Source organism: Pipistrellus hanaki (assembly GCF_964339955.1).
Source record: "Pipistrellus hanaki genome assembly, chromosome: 3".
Classification (NCBI taxonomy): domain Eukaryota; kingdom Metazoa; phylum Chordata; class Mammalia; order Chiroptera; family Vespertilionidae; genus Pipistrellus; species Pipistrellus hanaki.
The window spans coordinates 147,733,051-147,757,190 of NC_140505.1; the positions used below are offsets into that span (position 1 = coordinate 147,733,051).

The 24,140-nt window shown below is 38.1% G+C and overlaps 1 protein-coding gene across 2 annotated transcripts in view; it reads left to right on the forward strand.

The window, feature by feature from the left end:
• NELL2 (neural EGFL like 2) overlaps positions 1-24,140 on the forward strand; it is a 312,605-nt gene that overhangs the window by 139,883 nt on the left and 148,582 nt on the right. For both annotated transcript variants that reach the window (XM_084876648.1, XM_084876647.1), the window contains exons 12-13: positions 1,345-1,447; positions 10,101-10,229. In XM_084876648.1, the coding sequence (XP_084732774.1) occupies positions 1,345-1,447; positions 10,101-10,229 (232 nt within the window). The remainder of the gene's footprint in view (positions 1-1,344; positions 1,448-10,100; positions 10,230-24,140) is intronic.

Here is a 24,140-nt window from a genome sequence, read left to right on the forward strand (position 1 = left end):
GAATGGATATTGCTGTCAAGTCAAAGGAAGACTAGCATTTGACTCCACTGTATATACATGTCCTGCCACTTTCTTTTTTAAAAATATTTTTTTTATTGATTTCGGAGAGGAAAGTAATCTAACTGTGAACTCCTGATTCATAGGTTGATGCTCATCTGCTGAGCCACATTGGCTGGGCCTGTCACTTTTTAAAAAAATATATATTTTATTGATTTTTTTACAGAGAGGAAGGGAGAAGGATAGAGAGTTAGAAACATCAATGAGAGAGAAACATCTATTGGCTGCGTCCTGCACACTTTCTACTGGGTATATGCCCTTGACCAGAATCGAACCTGGGACCCTTGAGTCCGCAGGCTGACGCTCTATCCACTGAGCCAAACCAGCCAGGGCATGGGTTTGCCACTCTCTTGATAAGAGATTATGAGTTGAAGGTCTTTTTTTATATATAAACTGGGAAGAGGGAGATGTTGAAATGAGTACTTCTCCCATAAATGCAGTTCTTACAGAAATGATAACTTTAAACATCTAGTGTATTGAGCAGCATGAAATGGAACCTGCAAGTTCCAATAGTTATTTTATTACTTATGTACCAGTGAGCATAATATAACATAGTGAATGACCCGGTTCTTCAGAAGTTAGAGATTGGCAGTATAGAAACCAAACGTTTGCTTTGAAAGCAGGGCTAATACATTTATCAGAAAAATATTTTGTATTTTGGTTTCTCCTTCAGAAGGATTTTATATCCTTTGATTGCTAGAACTGTAATAAGACATTGATTTACTCATCTCTTTAAGAATTTTTTTTTGAATACCGAATACGTGCCAGGAAATATTCTAGGCATGCATTCTCAGGAGATATGAATCCGGCCATCCCCCTTATAGTTTTGTTGGGAGACTATCAATATTCCTCTACAGAGTCACCTTTGAGAATCTCCTTGCAACAGCTTAGAAAATGCTAAAATGAGAATGTTAAAAAGCTCAGTTTTTACTTATTTATTTTTCCTGTGAGCTGTTGATCTAATTCAAGCTGTGTCTTTGCCACATTGTCATCTGGATGTGCAAATGTGTTGTAAAACCAGTGGAACTTTTCAGGATTACCCTGAAAAATTATCATGTTTGGCATCTTGTAGGCATGACGGCAGTGTCCATTTTAAAGTGCTTTCCAAGTGCTGATAGTCCATTTCAAAGACTTTCCCCCTTTGTAATTTAAGATCCTTCATGAGCCTGTGGCCTATGCAGAGGTTCTCAGAATGAAAATTGTAGTTTTATGCCAGAAGAGCCCTTTCAGATACTAGACCTGAAAACTTCTCAGAGTCCTAAGCATTTATTTTCTGTTGTCTAACAGGAGCAGACCATGAAGCTGGTTGAGAGTGCAGGCTGTTCAGCTCTGGATTGTCCAGAGTCTCAGCAGATCACCTTGTCTCACAGCTGCTGCAAAGTTTGTAAAGGTAAGACGACTTTTTTGTAAAGCAGGTTTATGTCACCCTACTAGGCCTTTTTAACCTGGAAGAAAGAAACATTCTTACAAGCAAGTTATTTCTAAATATTAGTTATATTTCTCTAAATGCATTCCTGATTTGGCACACAGTAGATGGCCATGAGCTAGTTATTACAGTAATAAATAAAATCAGAGTGCTTTCTATATTTATCAGAAAAATATTTTGTATTTTGGTTTCTCCTTCAGAAGGATTTTATATACTTTGATTGCTAGAACTGTAATAAGACATTGATTTACTCATCTCTTTATGAAATTATTTTTGAATACCAAATACGTGCCAGAAAATATTGTAGGCATTCATTCTTAGGAGATATGAATCCGGACATTCCCCTTCTCAGGCTCTCGATCTGTGCACCTGCCTCTGTGCTCTGGTCTAATTCAGTATGACACTTCTGAGGAAATGTACACACCAATGCTGACTTATTTTATGTTTGTATGTTTGCTTGCTTCTCTTCAGTTTGTTCTTATACTGGTAACTGATGTACCATGATTCCCATCTGCTTACTTCAGGTCCCTCTCTTATCATTTCCAATCTCTTCACTCGTAGGCTCCTATACCACCAAGGACAGAGAGACCATCAGACATGTTTTGCGTTGCTTCTGTGACAAATGGCCTAGGGCTGATAAATACAAGGGATTTGGATTTTTAGTTCAATATAAGAAAATGAATTGTAAGCTATTCAGATATGCACTGGGACACCTTAGGAGGAAGAGAGTTCCCATCACTAATGATTCTTATACTAGAATTCTACTGTAAATTTCAGTATTAAATGGATGGATTGATTATATGGAACTTTTTATTATTCCTACCAATCATGAAATTATGTGTACTTTATGGTATTATCTTGAAATTATACATTTGTGAATCCATTTCCTTCATTGGGCTATGCACCTTGAGGGCAGGGCTGGGTCTTTATATTCACCTCTATATCCTTAATGCCTAAAACTTAATATTGGATATAGTTGGTGTTAATAATTCCTATAGTTGACACTACATAGCTAACTGCTCTAAATGACCTATTAACACTTGATTGATAATGGCCTTTATGCTAATGCAAAGGAAAGCTTAAATAGAAATAAGTAAAAAGTAATATAAGTAATATGCCATTTTGTTTTCTTTTAACCAATCTATTAAAAATGGACATAAAATACTCTTTTCCATTTCTAGCATGGTGGTACAGTTTTTTTCTTTTTACTTCCTTCCTCCATCCATTCAATTATGAGTTTTAAAACCTCAGTTCTGTGAAAGGTTCTTTGAAAATTTCAAAGTTGTTTAAGACTTGGATTGCCCTTCAGGGAGCTTTTAGGGTAGCTCTGAGGAATGAAGGAACACTGCCAAGAAGGACTGTAACCAAATGGACAAACAGAAAGGGCCATTGGAGGTTTCACCCTTCCAGCACCGAACTGGTGCCTTGCACAGAGCACGTGTAGAATTTGATTTCAATCAAGAGCCCTCATTCCAGTCACTTGGTTTGGGAACTGGACAGTTATAGGGAGGTATCCCAGTGCTTTAAAAGCTGAAACGTACATGTAAATAAGCTAGGGATGTTATTAACATGCAGACTGTGACCTGTAGGTATGGGGTCGAGCCCAAGAATCTGCATCTGTAATAAGCTCCTGGGTGATGTTACTACTGGTCTGTGGGACCACATTCGCGGACTTACCTATCGCTGCATAACAAAGTGGCCCCAAAGCTCAGTTTCTTAAAACAAACACCCATTTTAGTATATCTCACAATATTGTGGGTCAGCACTTCAGAGAGGGTTTGGCCAGGACATTCCTCTGCTACACATGCTGTTCACTGGGGTCCCTCAGCTGGAAGGTGGGCTGGGGTGGAAGATTCTAGATGCCTCACTACATGCTGAGCATGTCAGTAGTGATGACGGGGAGGCTGGGCACAGCCAGAACTCTTTCCCTCCCACGTGATCTCAGGACTTCTCCCTGTGGTCTCTCCAGTAGAGTAGTAGTCAGACTTCTTAAATGGCGATTGTTGACTAGGTCTAGAATTGAAACAGCAGCACTTCTACCACATTTCATTGGTCAGCATAGTCATAGGACAGCCCAGGTTTAAGAGGAGGCAGAAGAGAGCTAGCCATGATAGGAGTGCTGAAATTGTGTGGCTACCTTTAATCCACTGGCAGTGCGGAGGAGCTACTCAGATTTTAGAGAGGTAAAGAGTATAAAAGTTAGTCAACATGGGCTAGGACGAGATTTGAATAAGAACCTGAGATAGGGCCTTTGAGATGTCAAGAGAAGCTCCAGTACACCCATTTCTTTTTAAAAGAGCCATGATATAAAATTACGAAAAGCAAGTTAGAAAATGAAAAACAGCTATAAAAATTCTTATATTTAGCCCTAGCCAGTTTGGCTCAATGGATAGAGCATCAGCCTGAGGACCAAAGCATCCTAGGTTCCATTCCGGTCAAGGGCTTATCAGCCTAAGCCCTAGTTAGGGCTCCTGCAGGAGGCAACCAATTGATGTGTTTCTCCCAAATCAATGTTTCTCTCTGTCTTTCCCTCTCTCTTCCATTCTCTCTAAAAATCAATGGAAAAATATCCTCGGGTGAGGACGAACAAAAATAAACAAACAAAACCAAACAAACAGCTGAGACTGGTTTGGCTCAATGGATAGAGCATCGGCTTGGGGACTGAAGGGTCCCGGGTTCGATTCCAGTCAAGGGCATGTACCTTGGTTGCAGGCATATCCCCAGTGGGGGATGTGCAAGAGGCAACTGATCGATGACTCTCTCTCATCGATGTTTCTAACTCCCTATCTCTCTCCCTTCCTCTCTGTACAAAATCAATAAAAATATATTTAAAAAACCCCCCAAAAACCCACAAACAAACAAAAAATAAAGGTGATTAAATGTTTTAAAAATTTGTTATATTTAAATTGTTCATAGTTTTAAAAATTAATGTGTTTACAGAGCGCACTCCAAACACAGTGACAAAATATTTTCTGACCTACCAATATACCCCCACCACCTGAGATTCTTATGTAATAGAGATGAAATGGAGACTTGGTATCACCATTAAAAAAAAAAAAAATCTGATAAATTCTCTTAAGCAGCCAAAATTAAGAACCACTGGCTTAGATAATACTGAAACTGAAATTGGACACGTTAGCCCTTCTTGAAACATTTGGTGCAATTTATAATGAAAGTTGCTTCTATTTCTGACTTCAAATATATAACCAAATGAATTCTCTTGGCATTCTCTGACTTTAAACAAAAAACAAAACAAAACAAAACAAAAAAAAGACAAGTTCTCTAGGCTTACATTTTGAGCTAACTCCTACACTTACACTGTGACAAATTCATTTGTAATAAACTTGGCCTCTGGTTTCTGGGTCTTCCTGCCTAGTGCTAAAGATGCTGTGCTCACACCTGAGAAAGTTGTTCAGCAAGAGTTAGTCAGTATTCCCTGAGGGCAGAGCAGGAGATTGAAGTGTTGACCTGCCCACCAGGCTCTGCCAGTGACTGGAAGCCAAGCTGTGCACTGAAATGAGGCTCCACATCCAGCCAAGGATGTTTTCTCGGTACCATGCAGTTGGCTCTCATCTATAGTAGTGTCTCAGAAGCAGTGCAGTCTTGATTCAGGACTGTGACTTACTTGTGACAATTTTCATACCTGCATTTTTCTTTTCCTCCCTTAGCAGCCCCTTTCTCTATGTGCAACACTACCACATGCTTTTTATTGGATACCCCACTTTAAGTTGGCATTTACTTCATTGTGACTTATAAGTAGTAGGGGCATTGGCATGCAGAAGGCTGAGTGGATGTAGATTGTTCTCTCCCAACTTCTGGATAACTCAGTTTCCCACATTATTCAATTACACCTTTAGGATTCTTATTATCTTTATGTTACTAATAGCATTTAGTTAGTGTTTTATATCTTTTATTAGTCATTATTTAAAACTTTAGTTCATTCCTAAGAAATGGTATCCATGAAATAATAGGATTATTTGTTATTAGATTCATGTGTTTCTTATACACATTAAAATAAATCCATTGCTATTAGTACTTTTAAAAAATGTTCACCCAACAGAGAGCAGACTGATGGTTGCCAGAGGGGAAGGGAATTGAGGGACTGGATTAAAAAAAGTGAAGAGATTAAAAGTACAAATTGGTAGTTACAATATAGCCACAGGAGTGTAAAATACAGCATAGGGAATGTGGTAAATAATATTGCAATAATTATGTATGGTGCCAGGTGGGTATTGGAAATATCAGGGGGATCACTTTCTAAAATATATGATTTTTCTAACCGCAATGCTGTACACATGAAATAAAAACAAGAATATTGAATGTACTATAATTGAAAAATAAAATTTAAGTTAAACACACACCACACACACACACACACACACACACAAACACACATAACACTTCATCCATGCATATGAATCAAACTGGGAAAAATCAGGATTATCCATTGTCTTGCAAACAATACCTAAATAAGTTTGTATTCTTTGAGGTGCAAAAGATAGAACACCCAATCCAACTGACTTAAGCCAACAATGAAACATATAGCCCCAGTAAGCAGCTTGAATCAGATTGCAAATCCCACCCCTTTCCCTAGATGCATCTCTCAGTCTGTCTCCTCTGAGGTGGCCTTATCTTTAGGCTCTTTGTGTTCTCAGGTAGACCCCTGACATTCTCAGGCCCACATCATTACCATTCTTAGGTAAGCAGAACAAAATTCAATATTTTCATGTGTTAAACAAAGATCTAGAATTGAGTTTCCTCTGCCTTTATTAGCCTGGACTGGATTGTGCCCAGACCTGGAGAAATTACTGTTTCCAGGCCTGAGAATGCCTTCTCTTGTGGGGCAGCAGAGGCCATTTCTTTATGAGCTCACAGGTTCATCCAGAGTATGACTAGCTTCTTCTTATTTTCCAAAAAGGAGGCAATGCCAACAAATATTCACTTCAAAATCAGTGGATTATCTTTCTCCTGATTATTAAATACTAGAGGCCCAATGCATGAAGATTAGTTCAAGGATGGGCCTTCCTTTTCCTTGCTGCTGGCACTGCCTTTGCTCCAGCCTGGAGCTACCATTTCACTCCAGCTCGGAGCCACCTTTCTGAGTTCCCATGCTGCCCAGAGGCCTGGAGTGGTTGGGGCAGTGAGGAACACCTGCCCACCATCTTTGTTGTGTTAATTTGCATACTCACTCCTGATTGGCTGGTGGGCATTGTGAAGGTAGGATCAACTTGCATCCTTCTCTTTTATTAGTGTAGATAACCTTTATCTATATTGTTCTTATAGTCTTTCATATTCACCCTTCCCTTTGTATCCAGTTACACAGAAATGCATGCTAGTATTTCATAAAACTACATTTAACGAAAGACACAGAACTTCAGTTGAAAAGCTCACAAAAGGAATAGAAAAAATTGCTATCTTTGAGGTTGAAATCCAAAGGAATAATGAAAGAAAGGCTAGATTGTATTATATTATTGATCCATCCATTTAGAACTAATATTTGAATTTTCTTCTGTGATATGTATCTCAACAGATTTGTTTTAAGGCTTATTAGCAATATTCTAATTGCTTTAATTATTAACAAATACCATACTATTATGGTATTTTACATAGACGCTTTTACATAGATGGCCTCATCTGAACCTTACATTTTTGTGAGGTAGATATTATCCTAATTTTATAGGTGAGAAAAATTGAAGGTTTTAGGAAGGTTAATTAACTTACATGGCTAACTGACACAGATAACAAGTAAATTCACGTTTCTCTGACTCAGTTAATAAAGCGTTGGCCTGTGGATTGAGAGGTCCTGGGTTTGATTCTGGTCAAGGGCACATATCCAAGTTGCAGACTGGATCCCCAGTAGTGGGTGTACAGGAGGTAGCCAATCAGTGATTCTCTCTCATCATTAATGTTTCTATCTCTCTTTTCCTTGCTGAAGTTAAATACATATTCAGTGAATTTATTTGTTGAGAGAATAAATCAAAATAGCTATCTTACATTGTCTAGAGTAAATTTGAATATTACTGATGAAATTTTCAGTTTTCAAGTCTCTGGATTAATAAAAACAAAACAAAACCAAACAAAACATATACTATCTGATAAAAACTAAAGTACCCCCTAACTAAACCTAACAGTGAAAGTAGCATCACACTTATAGTTGTTACCTTATAGTTGTTATTTGTAGCAATTAGACACTGCATAATGAGCATGTGCACAATATTTGATGCTGAGGTGAAGGGTCTCGCCATTACTTCGGCAGAACAGAAATGGTTTGTAATAGATTGGGTAGAATCTGAAATATGGGAGAAGAGAAAATGCAGCAAAGTCAGAAATGGAAATATAGTTTTGAAAAAATATAAACTATGAGAGAAAAATCTAAATATATTAGGAACAGCACCTGTTCTTAGTCCAAGGCCTCTAAAAGTTATTTGAAATATTGCAGTAAAAGTATGCACAGTTTAGCACTGTGTTGGAAGATGGTCTCCTAATATTTTGTGTTATCTAAAGGAGTGGGGCAGATTTTGTTGGTTTGTTTTGTGTGTGTGTGTGTGTGTGTGTGTGTGTGTGTGTGACTTTCTTTTAATTTAAAATAAATACTATGAAGTTATTTCTTGGAGCCTTTTCATTTTAGGTTGATGATATGCTGAGCTATTTGGATAGAGAATAGAGATGACTTTTTTAGTTGAAATTATTCCCCCTTAGGCATTATAAAAAGGCAATGGAACACATTGTAAGAAAAATGGTTTCAATTTAACTATTCAAAGAAGAAGGTAATAAATAAAAAGACCCTACAAAATTTATTCCCCTCTTAAAAATGAGCTTTTTACTTCTAAATGTTTTAATCGTGAGAATTTACATTGTGAAGAATCTTGTCAAGAGGTTTCAATGCTGTGATTCACTGTATACAGTAGTACCCCCTTATCCATGGTTTCGGTTACCTGTGATCAACAGCAATCCAAAAATATTAAATGGGGGAGTTGAAAAATAAGCAATTCATACTAGTAAGTTTTAAATTGCACAGCGTTCTATGTAGCATGATAAAATCTCAATCCACGCTGCTGCGTCCTGCCTGGGGCAGGGATCCTCCCTTTGTATAGTGCATGTGCATGCGTGCGTACACACACACATACTGTAAACATTACCCGCCTGTTAGTCACTTGATTGCTGTCTTGGTTATCAGATCAACAAACCCGATATTGGTGTGCTTGTGTTCAAGTAGCCCTTATTTTACTTAAAAATGGCCCCAAAGCCATTCACATAACTTTTATTACAGTATATGTTATAATTGTTCTATTTGTTGTAGTTTTTGTTAATCCCTTACAGTACCTAATTTTTGAATTAAACTTCATCATGGGTGTGTTATATAAGGGAAAAACATATATGATGTATAGGGTTTGGTACTATTCTGTGGATTCAGTCATCAACTGGGGTGGTCTTTGAAAATATCTCTCCCAGGATAAAGGGGGATTACTGTGGTTTTTTGGGTCATCTTTAGGGATATGTTTTAATTTGGGGGGATATTCATAGCAGTCCTTATGGATACCAACTAATCAGAATGCACAGCAACCTTTTTGCTGTACCAGATATACCTGTTGGCTGTATCACCTGTTTACTGAATCACAGCGTTTTATGGTCATTTGATTACGAATAAGGTGAACCAGTTTAGAATTTCCACCTTCATGATTTGCTTAGGTAAAAGTCTTGGCTATGGGCAGGTGAGTTTATTCTAGTTACATGCAATATATTATTCTAGTCTTTTATACATGAACTGAAATTGTCATTCATTAGACAATGTAAAACGAGAGAGATAACTTATGCATCAGGCAATTTGAAATGTGTTTGAATGATGTATAATCATGTAATTGCCATTAAGTATGGATTCCAGTGTTCAAGCTTTTCATTTCACCATCTCAGATTATTTTTGAACAGGAAAAGGAGATCCTCAGAAATTGCACATGATTGGTGTCACTGTTTATAAAAATTTCCATTTTTTCTTTCTTCTCATAAAGACTCTGGAATCTGTGAAATCTTTGTAATTCATAAAAATTTTCTTCTTCTTTTGAGTGGACATATTTTGCCTGGCAGATTTTGAGAGAAAATTAGATTGAAGTGGTGTAATTTTCATTTTTAAACAGGCTTTGAATATTTTTTAAGGATACTGGCTGTCTGTTTTATTTCTAAAATACACAATGTACCCATTTCATCTGACTTGAATTGTATTACCCATAGTTACCAATAATGTTCCACCACCAGTTCTCAGATCACTTTCTCACTGTATTATCTCCTGAATTGTATATCTACATTTTGGATTCCAAGAATGGTTGTTTCAGGTAATGGAGGACTGTTATTAGAATATTAGGTACTAGGGAGCATTTACAAAGACCAAAATAAGATGAAATAAGACACAGATTAAATTGAAATAGGAATTAATTGAGTTTACACAGAAAGAGAAAGTTTTTAGTACACATAGCATGTGGTTCTGTAAACACTGGATAAAGATATTACTTTAAAAATCATGTAAGGAAAAGTTGCTTCTAAATCAAAAGGAAATATGAAGTAAACGGGGTTTATTGGCTTTGTCATGGTTCATTTACCTCCACAAGTTCCTTTTTTCTTGCAGGTTATGACTTCTGTTCTGAAAGGCATAACTGCATGGAGAATTCTGTCTGCAGAAATCTGAATGACAGGGCCGTCTGCAGCTGTCGAGATGGTTTTCGGGCCCTTCGCGAGGACAACGCCTACTGTGAAGGTAATCCTCGCGCCCATTTGTAGCTCCGATGGACACATTTCCTAAGATTACTGCATGCCGAAGTTATTCATTTCCCAGGTTGTCAAGTTGATGCGCCCATTAAAAGTGGTGAATTTAATTTGGAGCATATTAATCAGCTAAAAGTAATTTATCTTTCAAATTAAAGTTTTTCAGTTATCTGCTGTATGTCAGACTAATAAGTTAATATGGCTGGTTTCTTGAATGAGAACAATACTCCCACTGTGAAATTGCCTTCTCTTTTTTTTTTTTTTTGATAATTAGATGTTCAGGTAGTTCACATATTGACACATGATTACAGTGGCTTGCAGTTAGCATTGTAGGCAGACTTTTCCAGACAATGTTGTGTAACAAAGGCAATCAATTAAGCGGAAGATAAAGTGCCCACTGCTATTTTTGTTTGCTAACGTAAGTAATCTCAGTAGTTGTACCGATGCTTTGTGGTATTTAGTAAATAGCGCCAATGACATAAATGGTTCCCTAGTTATTTTTAAAACTCTCAACTAATACCCAAGGTAGTTTATTCTCTCTTGGAAACAATCCAGATACAGTGAGGAAGTCCTTGGCATTCATAAATACTGTGGCTTTAACTATTCATGAAGTATCTAGAAGTGCATGAGATGTAGTAATTTATGATTTGCCTGAGGCACAGATTTGAACCATTCTCATTAACTGTGTGTCTAGCTAATGGGTCTTGAAAGGAAGAACACTGCTATAGTGGGGTTTGGACCTTTGGAGTGTTCTAGACTTGCCCTTTCCAAATGTCAAAAATGTGCCATTGGTCCTTGGAGGTGGAAAACCTCCAAAGTATAAACATTTAACCTTTGCCTAGCTACACAGTGATTTATTGGCTGTTGGGAAACCAATTTCTATTGTTTCCCTTAGCTTTCAATAGATTTTTTTTTCTTGCCTTAAAAGTCAGTGTTTATTTTGACATTTTTCTCCAAAGTATTCCTTTAAATGCTTCTGAATCAGTTCTAAAGAGACTATTCCTTTTTTGCCTAAGGAAGGCCATATGGCTTCTCTTCCCCATTCATAATGAACATTTATTTAAAATTCCTCATTTTGAAAGATTATATACAAGAAATATATTTAAAGTTACTTAGTAAAATAATGTATTTTAATTACAATATTTAAGATTTCTAGTATGTAATAAGCCCCACTGATACTGTTAATATGTATATGAAACCACATGATATAAATTCATGTGATACCTCTTTTTGAATCTTACTTTTATGATAATCATTTTCTATTTTGAGCTGCTGCTTTTGTTGTTGCTAACTATATTCAACTCATGTAGTAAGTACTTAGTGAGCACCCACTTACTGTACCCCACTTTTCTAGGACTGGATGGAAAATGGTAAATAAGTCTCATACAGTTCCTGTGCTCAGGAGCTTACATTCTGTGGGGGGTGGAGTCGGCAGGGGGGCGGGGAGAGACTATGTGAGTAACTCCTGATTCAGAGAAGGCCGTTCCAGGTAGCAATAAGTAATGGGAAGAAAGGAAACAGGATGGTGTGATGGAGAGTGACTGGGGAGTAATTTAGGTGGGATGGGTCAGGGAAAGCCTCTGAGGCTGGAGAAGGGAAGGTTGGCAGTTGACTCCAGACTTGATGATAAGGGAGCAACATTGAAAGGTCCAGAATAGAGCATCCCTACAAGAAGAAATAGTAGGTAGAAAGACCCTAAGTAGGAACCAGCTTGGCTGTTCTGGAAACAGAAAGAAGGATAATGTGATGAAGCAGACAAGTCAGAGGAGAGGCAGTTAAGAATTAGGCAGCATGAAGACAATGTCGAGTGGACTCTAAGGAGGGAAATGACATGCTTAAATGTGGAAGGACAGTTCTGCCAGCAATATGTTCCATGAAACGTTGAGTTAGATGTGGTGGGGAGAACAGAAGTGCCCACAAAAAGACTGGTTGGAAGGCTACTGCAGGAGTCCAGGCAAAGATATTGATGGCCAGATTGGAAAGTGATAATGAAGACAAGGAGGAGGGAAGATATTTATGGTGGAGACATCTGGAATGGATCAGACTGAAAAATGGTTTGTAAATTGCTTCATGATGTGTATTGTCATTTAAAGATGTAATCTTCAAAAGTTAAGAAAGTAATGGGAAAATTTGTTGGTTTATTACAGAGATACTAGTGGCCTGGTGCATGAAATTTGTGCACATTAAAAGGGAATTAATTAGAAGAAATATTTAAATATTACCCTTTGCCCTTTCTCTACAATAGAAGTGTCAGAGATGAAAGAAAATTAGTAAATGTATATGAAAATCTCCCTTCTGTCAGAGTCTGGAGTGCGCCACAGGACCCAGAGTCAAGTCCTCACCCTACCTGTGTGCACCTTGAAATCATGTGAGATCCAGACCCAGCTGGCCCCATCCCAATCAAGCCCCACAAGGCAGGGGGTGCAGCCTCAGGTCCCCCAGCCCCAAGGCGAGGGTGCAAGGGTGCAATGACCATTTGCATATTAGCTCTTTATTATATAGGATTGAATTTTTTATACATGAAGACATTTAATATTATATCTTCTGTTATTCATGTTAACAGGCTTTGTAGTATTCTGATCAAATTTGGTTTTACTTTGTTGTTGTTGTTGTTGCTAACTTTAAGGATGTTTTGACTTCTTAGAAGCAACATTTGAAAAAATGTTATGCAATCAGCTGGTCTTGTAGAGTTCTGGTCCTCTAGGAAATATGACTTTTCATTATATAAAAAAAAAATGAGCAAGTGGTAATGTGTAAGTAATATACATTTACTAAATCTGTGGGGTTGTTTAATTGAAATGATTGACTTTTACTGTTTACTTGATCAGTGTTAACACTGGTAAATATTGAAATTCATTTATTCATTTGACACATATGCATTGAATACCTACTTTGTTCAAAGGCAGGCTAGAGGTGAAACAGTAAATAAGATATAATAATGACTGATACTCTTTTAGGCAAGAAAGATAAATAGATCGTTACACCAAAGGACATTGAATTGCACATGGGACAAATGCCCTGAAAGAGAAAAAGGTTAACAGAGGTCTGATCTGGGTGGGTGGTAGTGCTTGAAGAAAAGATGTTTTTGCTTTTTGTTTTTCTGAAATCTGAAGATTAAGTACAAATCAGCCAGGACTATAAGTAGGGTGGGAAAAGAGGGAATTTCCTAGGTGGAATAATCAGCATGTCTAAAGGCCTCTAGGTGGAGAGAAGGACTTTGTAAGAACTGGCACAAGGCAGAGAGCAAGGGAGAGGTGCCTGATGAGACTGAAGGTGGGAAGCAGGCAATTAAAGGGCAGAGTGATGACTGAGGTTTCCTGATAAGAACAAGGGGAAGCCAATGGCAAGTTTTAAGCAGAGAGGTGCCATGATCGGATTGTGAAGGCAGAGATCAGGTTGATGGGCTTATAAGCCAAGGAACACCAATGATTTCCACCAGCCAAGCATCAAAGTTAGGCAAGAGGCATGGAACAAATTCTCCTTCACAGTCCTCAGAAGAAACCAGCCCTTGGACCATTAGCCTATAGATTTGTGAGACAAATTTCTGTTGCTATGGCCGCCAGTTTGTGGTACTCCATGGTGGCCCTAGCAAATGAATGCAATCTGAAAGAAATACTTTTTGTTTTTTGGTTTAATTACCTATGATTTAATTACCCTTCTAGACTGCTTAATTTTTATTTTTTTCCTTGAAAATTTTCTTGATAGATTAAGTGCACATAGATTTAACTTATCAAATCAAATTTTAAATTTTATCTGACTAAAGAAATAATACCTTGTTCTGTATTGTCCAATTGTTATATATAATAATTATGTACTATATTATTTATTACTAAGATATTCATATATATGTATTAATATATATATATAAGTGTCTTGCTGTCATAGATTATTTATTTTTCTTGAATAGAGAGAGACAAGTGGAGTGTAAGGGATACATTTGTTTATGGAACTTTTTTTTCCTCTGACTGGCTTGTTTCCTTTAGCATAATGTTCTCCCGGTCCATCCATTGCAAATGGTAAAATTTTCTTCCTTTTTACAGCTGAGTAGTATTACATTGTGTAAATGTACCATAGCTGTTTTAAAGTACCATATGATTTCACTCATATATAGAATTCAACAAGTAAACTGATCAAACAAACAAAATAGAGACAGAATCATAGAGAGCAAATAGACAGCTGGTGGTGGAGTGTGGTGGTAGGGATGGAGAGATTGAACAAAAAAGAAAAAAAAAAGAGAAATAACTTATAGACAGGGACAACAGTGTGGTGATGGCTGCAGAACAGAGGGGGTGGAGGTGGAAATGGGTATAGGGGAATAAATGGTGATGGGAAATAAATAAATAAAGTTTTACACCAAAAAAAAAAAAAAAAGATATGTTTGTTTATTGATTGTTTGAAATGCTTAGATATGCTGAACAGATGGGTTTCTTTAGGCTACCTCAGCACCAAAGAATTATTTAGGACAAGTATTGAACTTAGTGGGTCTGTTTATATTGGGTAAAAAAAGTCTAATTGCCGTATTAATTTTTATAGCTAAAAACAGATTCAGTTGTTTTAAACTGGTATGTATTGGCCTTAAATTTTATTTTGAGTAGAACAACAAATTATTTATTAAATTATATGTATACCGATAAATGGCATGTTTAGTAAAAGGACCACAAATACCTATTTTCTTCCTCTTTTTTTTAAAACCATTGTATCAGAAGAAATACTGTCTCCTCCTACTTCATTTCTGTCTTTTTAATACACTCCATTAGCTAATGATATCTCGTCTACCTTTTTTCTTGTTCTGAATTTCAAGATTCTAGCCCATGTGGTAATGTGAACGTAGCTCTTAATGAAAACATGCAATGTCTCTGCTTCTATTTTGTATTCTTCTTTCCTGCTATTGTTTGTCAATAAGGCTACAATGAAAAACACCACCAATTTCTAATAATGAAAAGGCTTTTTAGAGGCATTTAAAATGCCTTTTACATTCATCTTATTCCACCCAGCAATCCTATGATGGAGACATGATTAGAATCTCCTGTTTTGTGGTTCAGAAAGCTGAAGAGCTTGGAAAGGAAATGGTTTGCCCCAAATCTCTTTTTAATAAACAGTAAAGCCAGGGCTCAAATTTATGTCATCTATCTTTAAATTAGGTGTTTTAAAATGTTTACTACTTTTAATTTGCTCATTATATAATTAAGCTAATTCTTGTTTTGATAAATAAAAGTGGTATGCAGATTTTTCTTTAGACAAACATTTTTTTTAAGCAGTTGATGGGCTTCAAAAATTAAATATTTCTGAACAGGAAAAAAAGAAATCTCTCTAGTCCATCCAGAAAGCATCTTACTGACATTACAGAAACTGTAATGAGCTTAGCCTGTGATAAATAACCCACACAGGAAGACAATGGGAAAGCTCTCCCTCTCTCTTTCCCTCCTGCCCATCCCCGCCCTTCCTTCTTTCCCTCCCTCCCTCCCCCTTCCCTCCCCCCTCCATCCCTCCTTCTCTCCATCCCACCTTTGTCCCTGTCCTTCCTCCCTTCCTTCCCCCTCTCACTCCTTTCCTTCCCTCCTACTCCTCTCATTCTCTCTCTTCTCTCTCTCTCTCTCTCTCTCTCTCTCTCTCTCTCTCTCTCTCTCTCTCTTTCCTCCCTCCCTCTCCCACTCTCCCTCATAACTAATTAGTTTAGTGATTAATTCCTAATGTAGTCAATATCTGCATATCATTAACTAGGGAATACAGGGCTAATCTGAGAGGATTTCTTCAAGAGTAAGATGAGTAATAGCCTCACAGAGTTGCTCCAAGAGATATGAGGGAAAGATGTGGAATGACTTCATTTTTTTTTTATTCTAAACTCAGCACACAAGTTCCCTCTGGAGCTCATGAGAGGCATGTTTAACAGAGTGGGGATAAATAACCAGAGGACAGAGCCCTGTGGGATTAATTAGGGGATTCTAGCAGACACTGTAGCTTTCAAAACTATGGTTAATGATGCACTCTAGGTGGTGTGTTATGGTAGAGTGTCTTAAATTTAAAAAGTCCAAGGTTACTGTATTAATGAGGGTTCTCCAGAAAAACAGAGCCAAAAGACATATAGCACTTCTGCAGTTTCATTTTTCATGGTTTCAGTTACCCACCATCAACCATGGTTGGAAAATACTAAATGGAAAATTCCAGAAAGAAACAATTTATACGTTTAAAATCGATCCCCATTCTGAGTATTGTGATGAAATCCCTAGGTATCCTGCCCTGGACATGAGTCATCCCTCTGACCAGCACCTGCCCATTTAGTCATTTACCAGGCAGTAGTTGTCTGGGTTCCACATCGACTGCCATGATGTTGCAGTGCTTGTGGTCAAGTAACCCTTATTTTACCTAATAATCACCCCAAAGTGCAAGTGTAAGATGCTGGCAATTCCGATATGTCAAAGAGAAGCTGTAAAGTGTTTACTTTAAAGTGAAAAGCGAAAGCCCTTCCCCCAATAAGGAAAGAAAAAAAAAATTGTATACTGAGCTTTCTAAGAACAAATCATTTATCTGTGAATTGCCTAATTTATAGGTTAAACTTTATCACAGGTATATGTGTATAGCTACTGTCTGTGATTTCAGGAATTCATTCACTATGAACCACGAGGTTGCGGTTTGATTTCCAGTCAGGGCACATGCCTGGGTTGTGGGCTCGATCCCCAGAGTTGGGTGTGCAGGAGGCAGCCAATCAATGATTCTCTCTCATCCTTGATTTTTCTATCTCTCTCCCTTATTCTCTGAAATCAATTTTAAAAAGAAAGAAAGAGGTTCTCATGCAAATGAAGTTAAAGAAATCAAGACTACCCATATACTATTCTTTTAAAACAAAACATTACAGTTGTATGACTTTCATGATCAGCTGATTTCTCCTCCCCACCCCAAAGAATGCACTCCTCTACAAATATTCATAGAAGTCTATGGGAGTTTATGATCACTTCAGATGATGAATAGGGAAGAAACCATAAATCAGTCATCAATTAATGATATATCTGTGTATTAAATAGGGTTAAGAACAAGCACTTTTTCCCCCCTCTTAGATGGATCCACAGGCTCTTTGAATTTTGATTTATGATTGGCTTCTATCATTAGACTTCACATGGAGAATCTTTGTTCAGCATTCATTCATTTACTCACAGTATTTGTTGAGTATATGTTATATGCTAGGCCTTGAGTGTGTGCTGGTCACACAGCCATGAGCAAAACCAATTGAGCACTTGCTCTCCTGGAGCTGACTTTCTACTGAAGGTCACATTTAAAGTCAATGCCCATTTTCTAGACACGGAGGGAAATGGGAATTGTGATTGATGTTTTTGTGCTTTGTTAAAATAACTAGTCCTGATCCTTATACTCTTTTGGGAGTTTAGAACCTTAGTACTCAGCGTGCTGGTCTAAGAACCAGCAATATAGGTCATCACACCTGAGAGCTGTTTAGGAACACAGGATCTCAAGTTTTATCTCAGACCTACCGAATCAGAATCTACATGTTAACAAGATCTCCAGGTGATTCTTACACATCAGAAAATGTGAAGAACCCTGGGATAAGGCCTAGCGTTTATTAATTTATCATCTTAATGATTTGGTAGCTATCCAGTGTTTCTCAGCCATATGCTCACGTGGAGAGGAATTTCAGTGTTCACAGTCTCAGTTTATTTTTGTCAGGATACAGTGTGGTGTCCTCAGTCTGGTTTCTTAGAGAGTGATTCAAGCTGCATCAACATCATCCAAGGAGCCTGCTGAAAATGCATATTTCTGGGTGCAACCTTAATTTTCCCTCAGGAAGTCAGGATTGGGTCTCAAAAATTTGCATTTTTACAAGCTTCACAGGTGATTACTTACATAAAACTTGAAAAAAAGACTATTCTAATTTTATATGGACATCCTTCTAAAGATGAATTTTCAAAAACTGTTTTCTCTGTTTTAGCTTTTAGTTAATGTGCTCCTGCCTAGCAGGTAGATTGTTGAGCCTGTTTGGTCATATAATCCTGTGTATCACAGTGGTGTTGGTTTAAACCAGGATTTTCCAGCCTTGCCCTATGCATTTTAGGATGTTTAGCTTCCCTGGCCTCTGCCCACCAAGTGCCAGTAGCACACCTGTGTCCACCCCCTGAACCCTCATCCTCCCGCTAACCCAGTTGTGATAACAAAAAAATGTCTTCAGACATTGTCAAATTTTTTCCTGGAGGGCAAATTTCTGGTTGATAAACATTGGTTTAAGCTAATTAAAGAATAAAAACATGGTTACATGGCTTAAATGCATAACCCATAGACACAGACAATAGGGTGGTGAAGATCTGGGTTGGAGGGCGCGGTGGGCTAGAAGAGGTCAATGGGGGGAAAAGGGGACATATGTAATACTTTCAACAATATTTTTTTAATTAAAAAAAATAGCCAAAACCGGTTTAGCTCAGCGGTAGAGCGTCGGTCTGTGGACTGAAAGGTCCCAAGTTCGATTCCAGTCAAGGGCATGTACCTTGGTTGTGGACGCATCCCCGGTAGAGGGTGTTCAAGAGGCAGCTGGTCAATGTTTCTCTCTCATCGACGTTTCTAGTTCTCTATCTCTCTCCTTTCCTCTCTGTAAAAAATCAATAGAATATATTTAAAAAAAATAAACATCACCTGATTAAAAAAATAAAAACACGGCTATATGTGAGCATGACACCTACCCCAAGTGACTGTTCATATTATTTGATTTTCTTTAGGGATTTTGGTTTCATGCCAGGAATGAAGAGAAGTTTGTGTACAAGCATGTGAGGGCTGCTTGGGCCTTTGGGCTGGTTTTCATACTGAGTGGTGGGAGAGACATGATGTGATGATGGGGAAGAGGATAAACTCTTATATGTAGGACTAGTGGTCTGGTGCGCAGATTCATGCACATTGAAAGGAAATTCATTAGACAGAGGCTGGTGGGGCAGGACTGGACAAGAGGGGGCAGACATGCCCTGGAGCCAACTTCCCACAGTCCCTCCTTGGGGCTGTACCTAGAGCGGCACCATGGCTCAAAGGGCGTCTGCAGAGGGTCCCTCAGCCTGGCCTGCAGGGATTGAGCCGAAACTGGCTCTCTGACATCCCCCGAGGGGTCCTGGAGTATGAGAGGGCACTCTGCAAAGCTGCTGTCACTCTGCAGATCCTGCATAAGTGTCTGCCCCCTGTGGTCAGTGTGTGTCATGTCTACCATTCCGTCTTTCAGTCGCTCCGATGATCGCTTAGCCTTTTGTATATATAGATAGAAACAAGGCTACCATAGGGCATAGGTCCCAAAGAACAAAATAAAATTAGGTAGGATTTTTTTTTTCTTTCTATTTTTGAGTAGCTCTGGGAAGACTGGAAATCAGGCTGCATGGTGGTGTTTCAGTTTTGTAGCGTTGGGGAAGGGAGCTGTTTGTCCCCCAGAAAGGGACAAAAAGAGGGACACAGCTATGTACTAACTTTAGCAGAGACTCGGAGAACATGGAGAAGGCTCAGGGGATGCCCGGGGGCAGGGTAGTGGGCAGTGATGGTAAGTGTGTGTTGACATATTTCCGAGCCCGGAGAAACATGCAGGGTACACTCAGAAGTGTCTGGGGAGATGTTGAAGGGAGGTCTCAGCTTCATCTGCAGCCAAGGACATTTGTGTCCATAGCCTGTAGCATTATTGACTTTCTGGCATGATCTTGAGTTTTCTTTGTCCTACCACACTCACCAAATTGCTTGCCTTTGCATTTCTTTGTCGTATTATACAATGGAAACACTGCCTGCCAGTGTTAAACAAGTTATAATTACCACCCATTGCTAGTCAATTGTTTCAATGCTGAAAAGCAAATCAGAACAAATACTTATTTTGTATGTATATATTCCCTGTGCACGAAGAGTCATTCTGGTACCTGGGTGGATACTTTGTAGATTTTTATGTGCAACCACCTGCCATCATCTTTAAAAAATACACATCAGAAGAAATTTTGGGATTTAATAGGCAGATTAATGTAAATTATTTAATCGATCAAATAAAAATCTTTCCATTTTTGACAAATGGGGGAAGTGCTGATGTTATGGAAAGAACATTACACAAAAGATTTGAATTTTATTCTTACCTCTGTTATTTTACTAACTGGGAATTTGTGCAAATCAATATCTCTGAGACTCAGTCTCCTCACTTATTAAATGGGGAGAATGTGTCTCATGAGTTTGATGGAGAGTGGAGGATAAATGAGATTAAGTATGTGAAAATGCCTCCCAGAAAAATAAATCATTGGTAAACATTTGTGATTAAACTTATGTTTCTTATATATTTATTACTACCAATATATCAGTCAATTAGTGCAACATGCATTTATTTTTGTAACTAAGATATTACACCATTAATATATTGAAAACTTTAGGTAACAATACACTTAGAGGCCATATAATAATATTATTTTCTATTTTAAACCAATTATAATAAGACCTCAAGCTATTTCTATAACTACCCTGTTTCCCTGAAAATAAGACAGTGTCTTATATTAATTTTTGCTCCCAAAGATGCACTAGGTCTTATTTTCAGAGGATGTCTTATTTTTCCATGAAGAAGAATACGGTACACATTTATTGTTAAATGAAAATAAAGGAAATTTATTGCCTGTATACAGTACGGTAGTACGGTAGTTGTCAACACAAACCAGATAAACTGTGAATCCTACAGTATCAAGAATTTACTCATTTATTCAATGACAATCATGTCATCATCTTCTGAAACATCATCATAACAATCCAATTCCTGAATTTCCTGGTGAGTTTCTTGTGACTCCATTTCTTTCAGAATCAGTGGACCAAATCTCTCATGTTTAGCAATAGCACTGTCTTTAAATGAGTACTTCTTGTCAAGGTAGCCTGCTCGCAGTGCATTTGCAATGCAACTGTCAGTGATTTTTCTCCCATGAATTCTTCACCCAAGTCACAATTTCTTGCAGTTTAGGTTTCACAAAGTTTCCACACTGATTTCTCTCCATTCTATTTTCAATGTAGTCATTAATTTCCATGTGCAAATTGTTATTGAATGGCTTGTTTATTGCAATATCAAGAGTCTGGAGATAGGCCGTCATTCCTGTGGGAATCACTATCTGATCTATTTTTCTTTCGTGAAGAAATGTCTTCATGTCTTTAGCGCAGTGAGTGCTGGCTGCATCCCAGACTAGCAGGCCTATTTGGCTCCCTCGCATAACAAGCGGCAGCATTAAATCGACCCACTTCCTTATAACTGCTTGTGTGTCCCAGGCTTTTTCAGTTTCAAGAATAAAAACGCCCAAAACATGTTCAATCTTTTCCTTCTTGCCCTTAGAAATGATTAAAGGTGGGATTTTAGTGCCATCCAGACAAATTGCCAAAAACAGGAAACACGTGCACTTTCCTAAGCAGTGGAAGGAATGTCCACTAAGGAGGCACCCCGCTGTTCAATTGTTGTTCGAGATGATTGGCCCATAAACACTGCAGTTTCATCCATAGCAATCATGTTGGAAAGATTGTATTTAGAGAAGTCAGCATCATCAATAAAGGACTTGAATGCAAGTGCTCACTTAATAACTTGAGTATCTTCCAACCTAAACAATGTTGTACCGGTAGATCTTCTTAAAGACAGTTCACTTCGTTGAAGGAAATTATCCAGCCAGTGTTGTGTTGCTTTGAAGTCTTCAGGGGCTATGTCAAACTGTGGTGCCATTGCAAGGGCAAATTCTTGAATCTGAGCCCTATTCACAACCAAAGTCTTTGCTCTCCTGTCAACAACCCATTCACAGATCAGGTCTTCCAGCTCGGAAAATAATGGTTGCCAACCTGATCCACACTTGTGCTTTTTAGCATTTCCCTTGTCCACTTGTTCAATGAGGTTATCATACTCTGCTGGCCATTTTCGGACCAATCGAATACTCAACATCTTCTCTTTGCAGAAAGCAGTAAGATTTTGGCCCCAAGAGTCTTCCATGATTCCTTTCTTGTACTCCACGGAGTAGTTTTTTCTTTTTGCGCTCATTCTAGGGGTAAAAAAAAGGAATTGGGGTATCAAGGTGGGAGGAGGGGGATCACTTAAAATGACAGGTGGGATCAGAAGGGGGATTACCATTTCAGTAATCCCTTTTGATCCTCCTGTGTCATTTTAATTGCCCCCCTCTGATCCTCCTGTGTCATTTTAAGTGATCCCCCTTCCCCCACCCCTGTGCCACTGAACACCTTCACCAGACATCCCCCCTACCCCTTTATCAGACATTTGCCCCCTGGGGCCTGCCTGGGGACTGTCACTGGGCTTGCTGGGGCCTGGATCTGGGCTGGAGCAGGGTCTGCCACTTACTGAGAACCTTCAGTTATCATGAGGGCGGCAGCGAGCATCAGGTAATGTCACCAGAGATAGACCAGCACTCACCACATTCGCCCTGTCCCCTCAGCTCTAATCCTCCTGTTCTTCAACACCCATCTGAAAAAGTCTCCTCTCTCCCGCCCTGGGCTCACTACTCACTCCAACCTCCGCTCCGCCTCCACACAGCAGTGATGTCAGGACTCTGAGTAATGTCATGGTTGCTAGACACCAGTCAGGGCGACCCTAGAGACCTGTTTATGGTAAATTAATTTTCATTCTGAGACGGAGCCTAGGGGGGCCTTATTTTCAGGGGATGCCTTATATTTCACTCAGAAGGAAACCTGTAAGTAGGTCTTATTTTCGGGGAAACACGGTACCGGTACCGTTACCAAGGTTTATTTCCAGAACCAAATCACTTCATGCCTAATTCCTTTCTGGTTTGAATAATATTCTAACCAGTTCTTCACTATCGAGTAGGTATTATTTTTCCTCACTTGCAAATTATGTGATAAGATTTTAAATGTAACTATGGGATTTAAGTTATTTTTCTGTAAGTGCATAAGAGATTAAAATACTTGATAATTACATATGCATGTCCCTGTTTATTATTATTATCAGGGAGAAAATGTCTGCTTAGAATTAAACAATTCATTTTAAATTAATTGCAGGTGTCTTAGGTGAAGCAGCAGTTCATTATCATTTTTTTTATTAGATAAATGAAAATTATTTCTCTCCCTGGAAAAAGAATTAATTTGAAGTGAAAGAGGCATCATATGATTAAAATTTTTAATAATTTAATTGATGGGAAAAGTATATTTGTAACTCCATTAAGTTTAAGGTCAAGTATAGCTTAAAGATTAAATTATAAATACCAGCTCTTGTCTTGCCTTCGAAAATTTCAAGTTATACGTCCTAGTTATATTTTTTAAAAGTATTGAAGTCAATTTAACAAATGCTTGGCTTGAAATGAAGCACAACTATTAGCATTCCTTTTACAATTCTCTCCCTCCCTCTTTTATTCCTTAGCTTTCAAAAATATAATAAGTACCAACTTTAATATAAAATAAGATTATCATGTGTGTGAAGGACATCTGAATAAAGGACTTGCAGATAGGCAGTGGAAGTTGGAGCGTGATTAATGGGAGGAAAACAGGATAGCCAGAACCAGATCAGGATTGCACAAATAAAACAATTCCAATGTTGATTCAATGGTCCTGAGATGATGTTTGGGACCTGTTGGTACATGTGATGTTGTGAAGGAAAATAAAATGGTATGGCCAAAGCATCAGACATTGGAGAAAATGTTAGTTTTATTATTAATTAGTATTTTGAATAAGAAAACTTATTTCCCTGGGGATTGTGGGACAAACTAAATGGATGTGACATGGAAGAGTGAGAGATTTGAGTTACGTGATGGGGAAGGACTTGGTTTATTTAGGCAAATGACTCTTCCTGAGCAATAAAGAGCCCATGCATTTGGAACTGAGGAAGCTGGTGACACATTTAATGAACATGAAACTTTGATTAAGAGGCAAGCACATTAAGGTTCTAAATTACATCTCTTATTCATTGGTATGTTATAAAAATAGA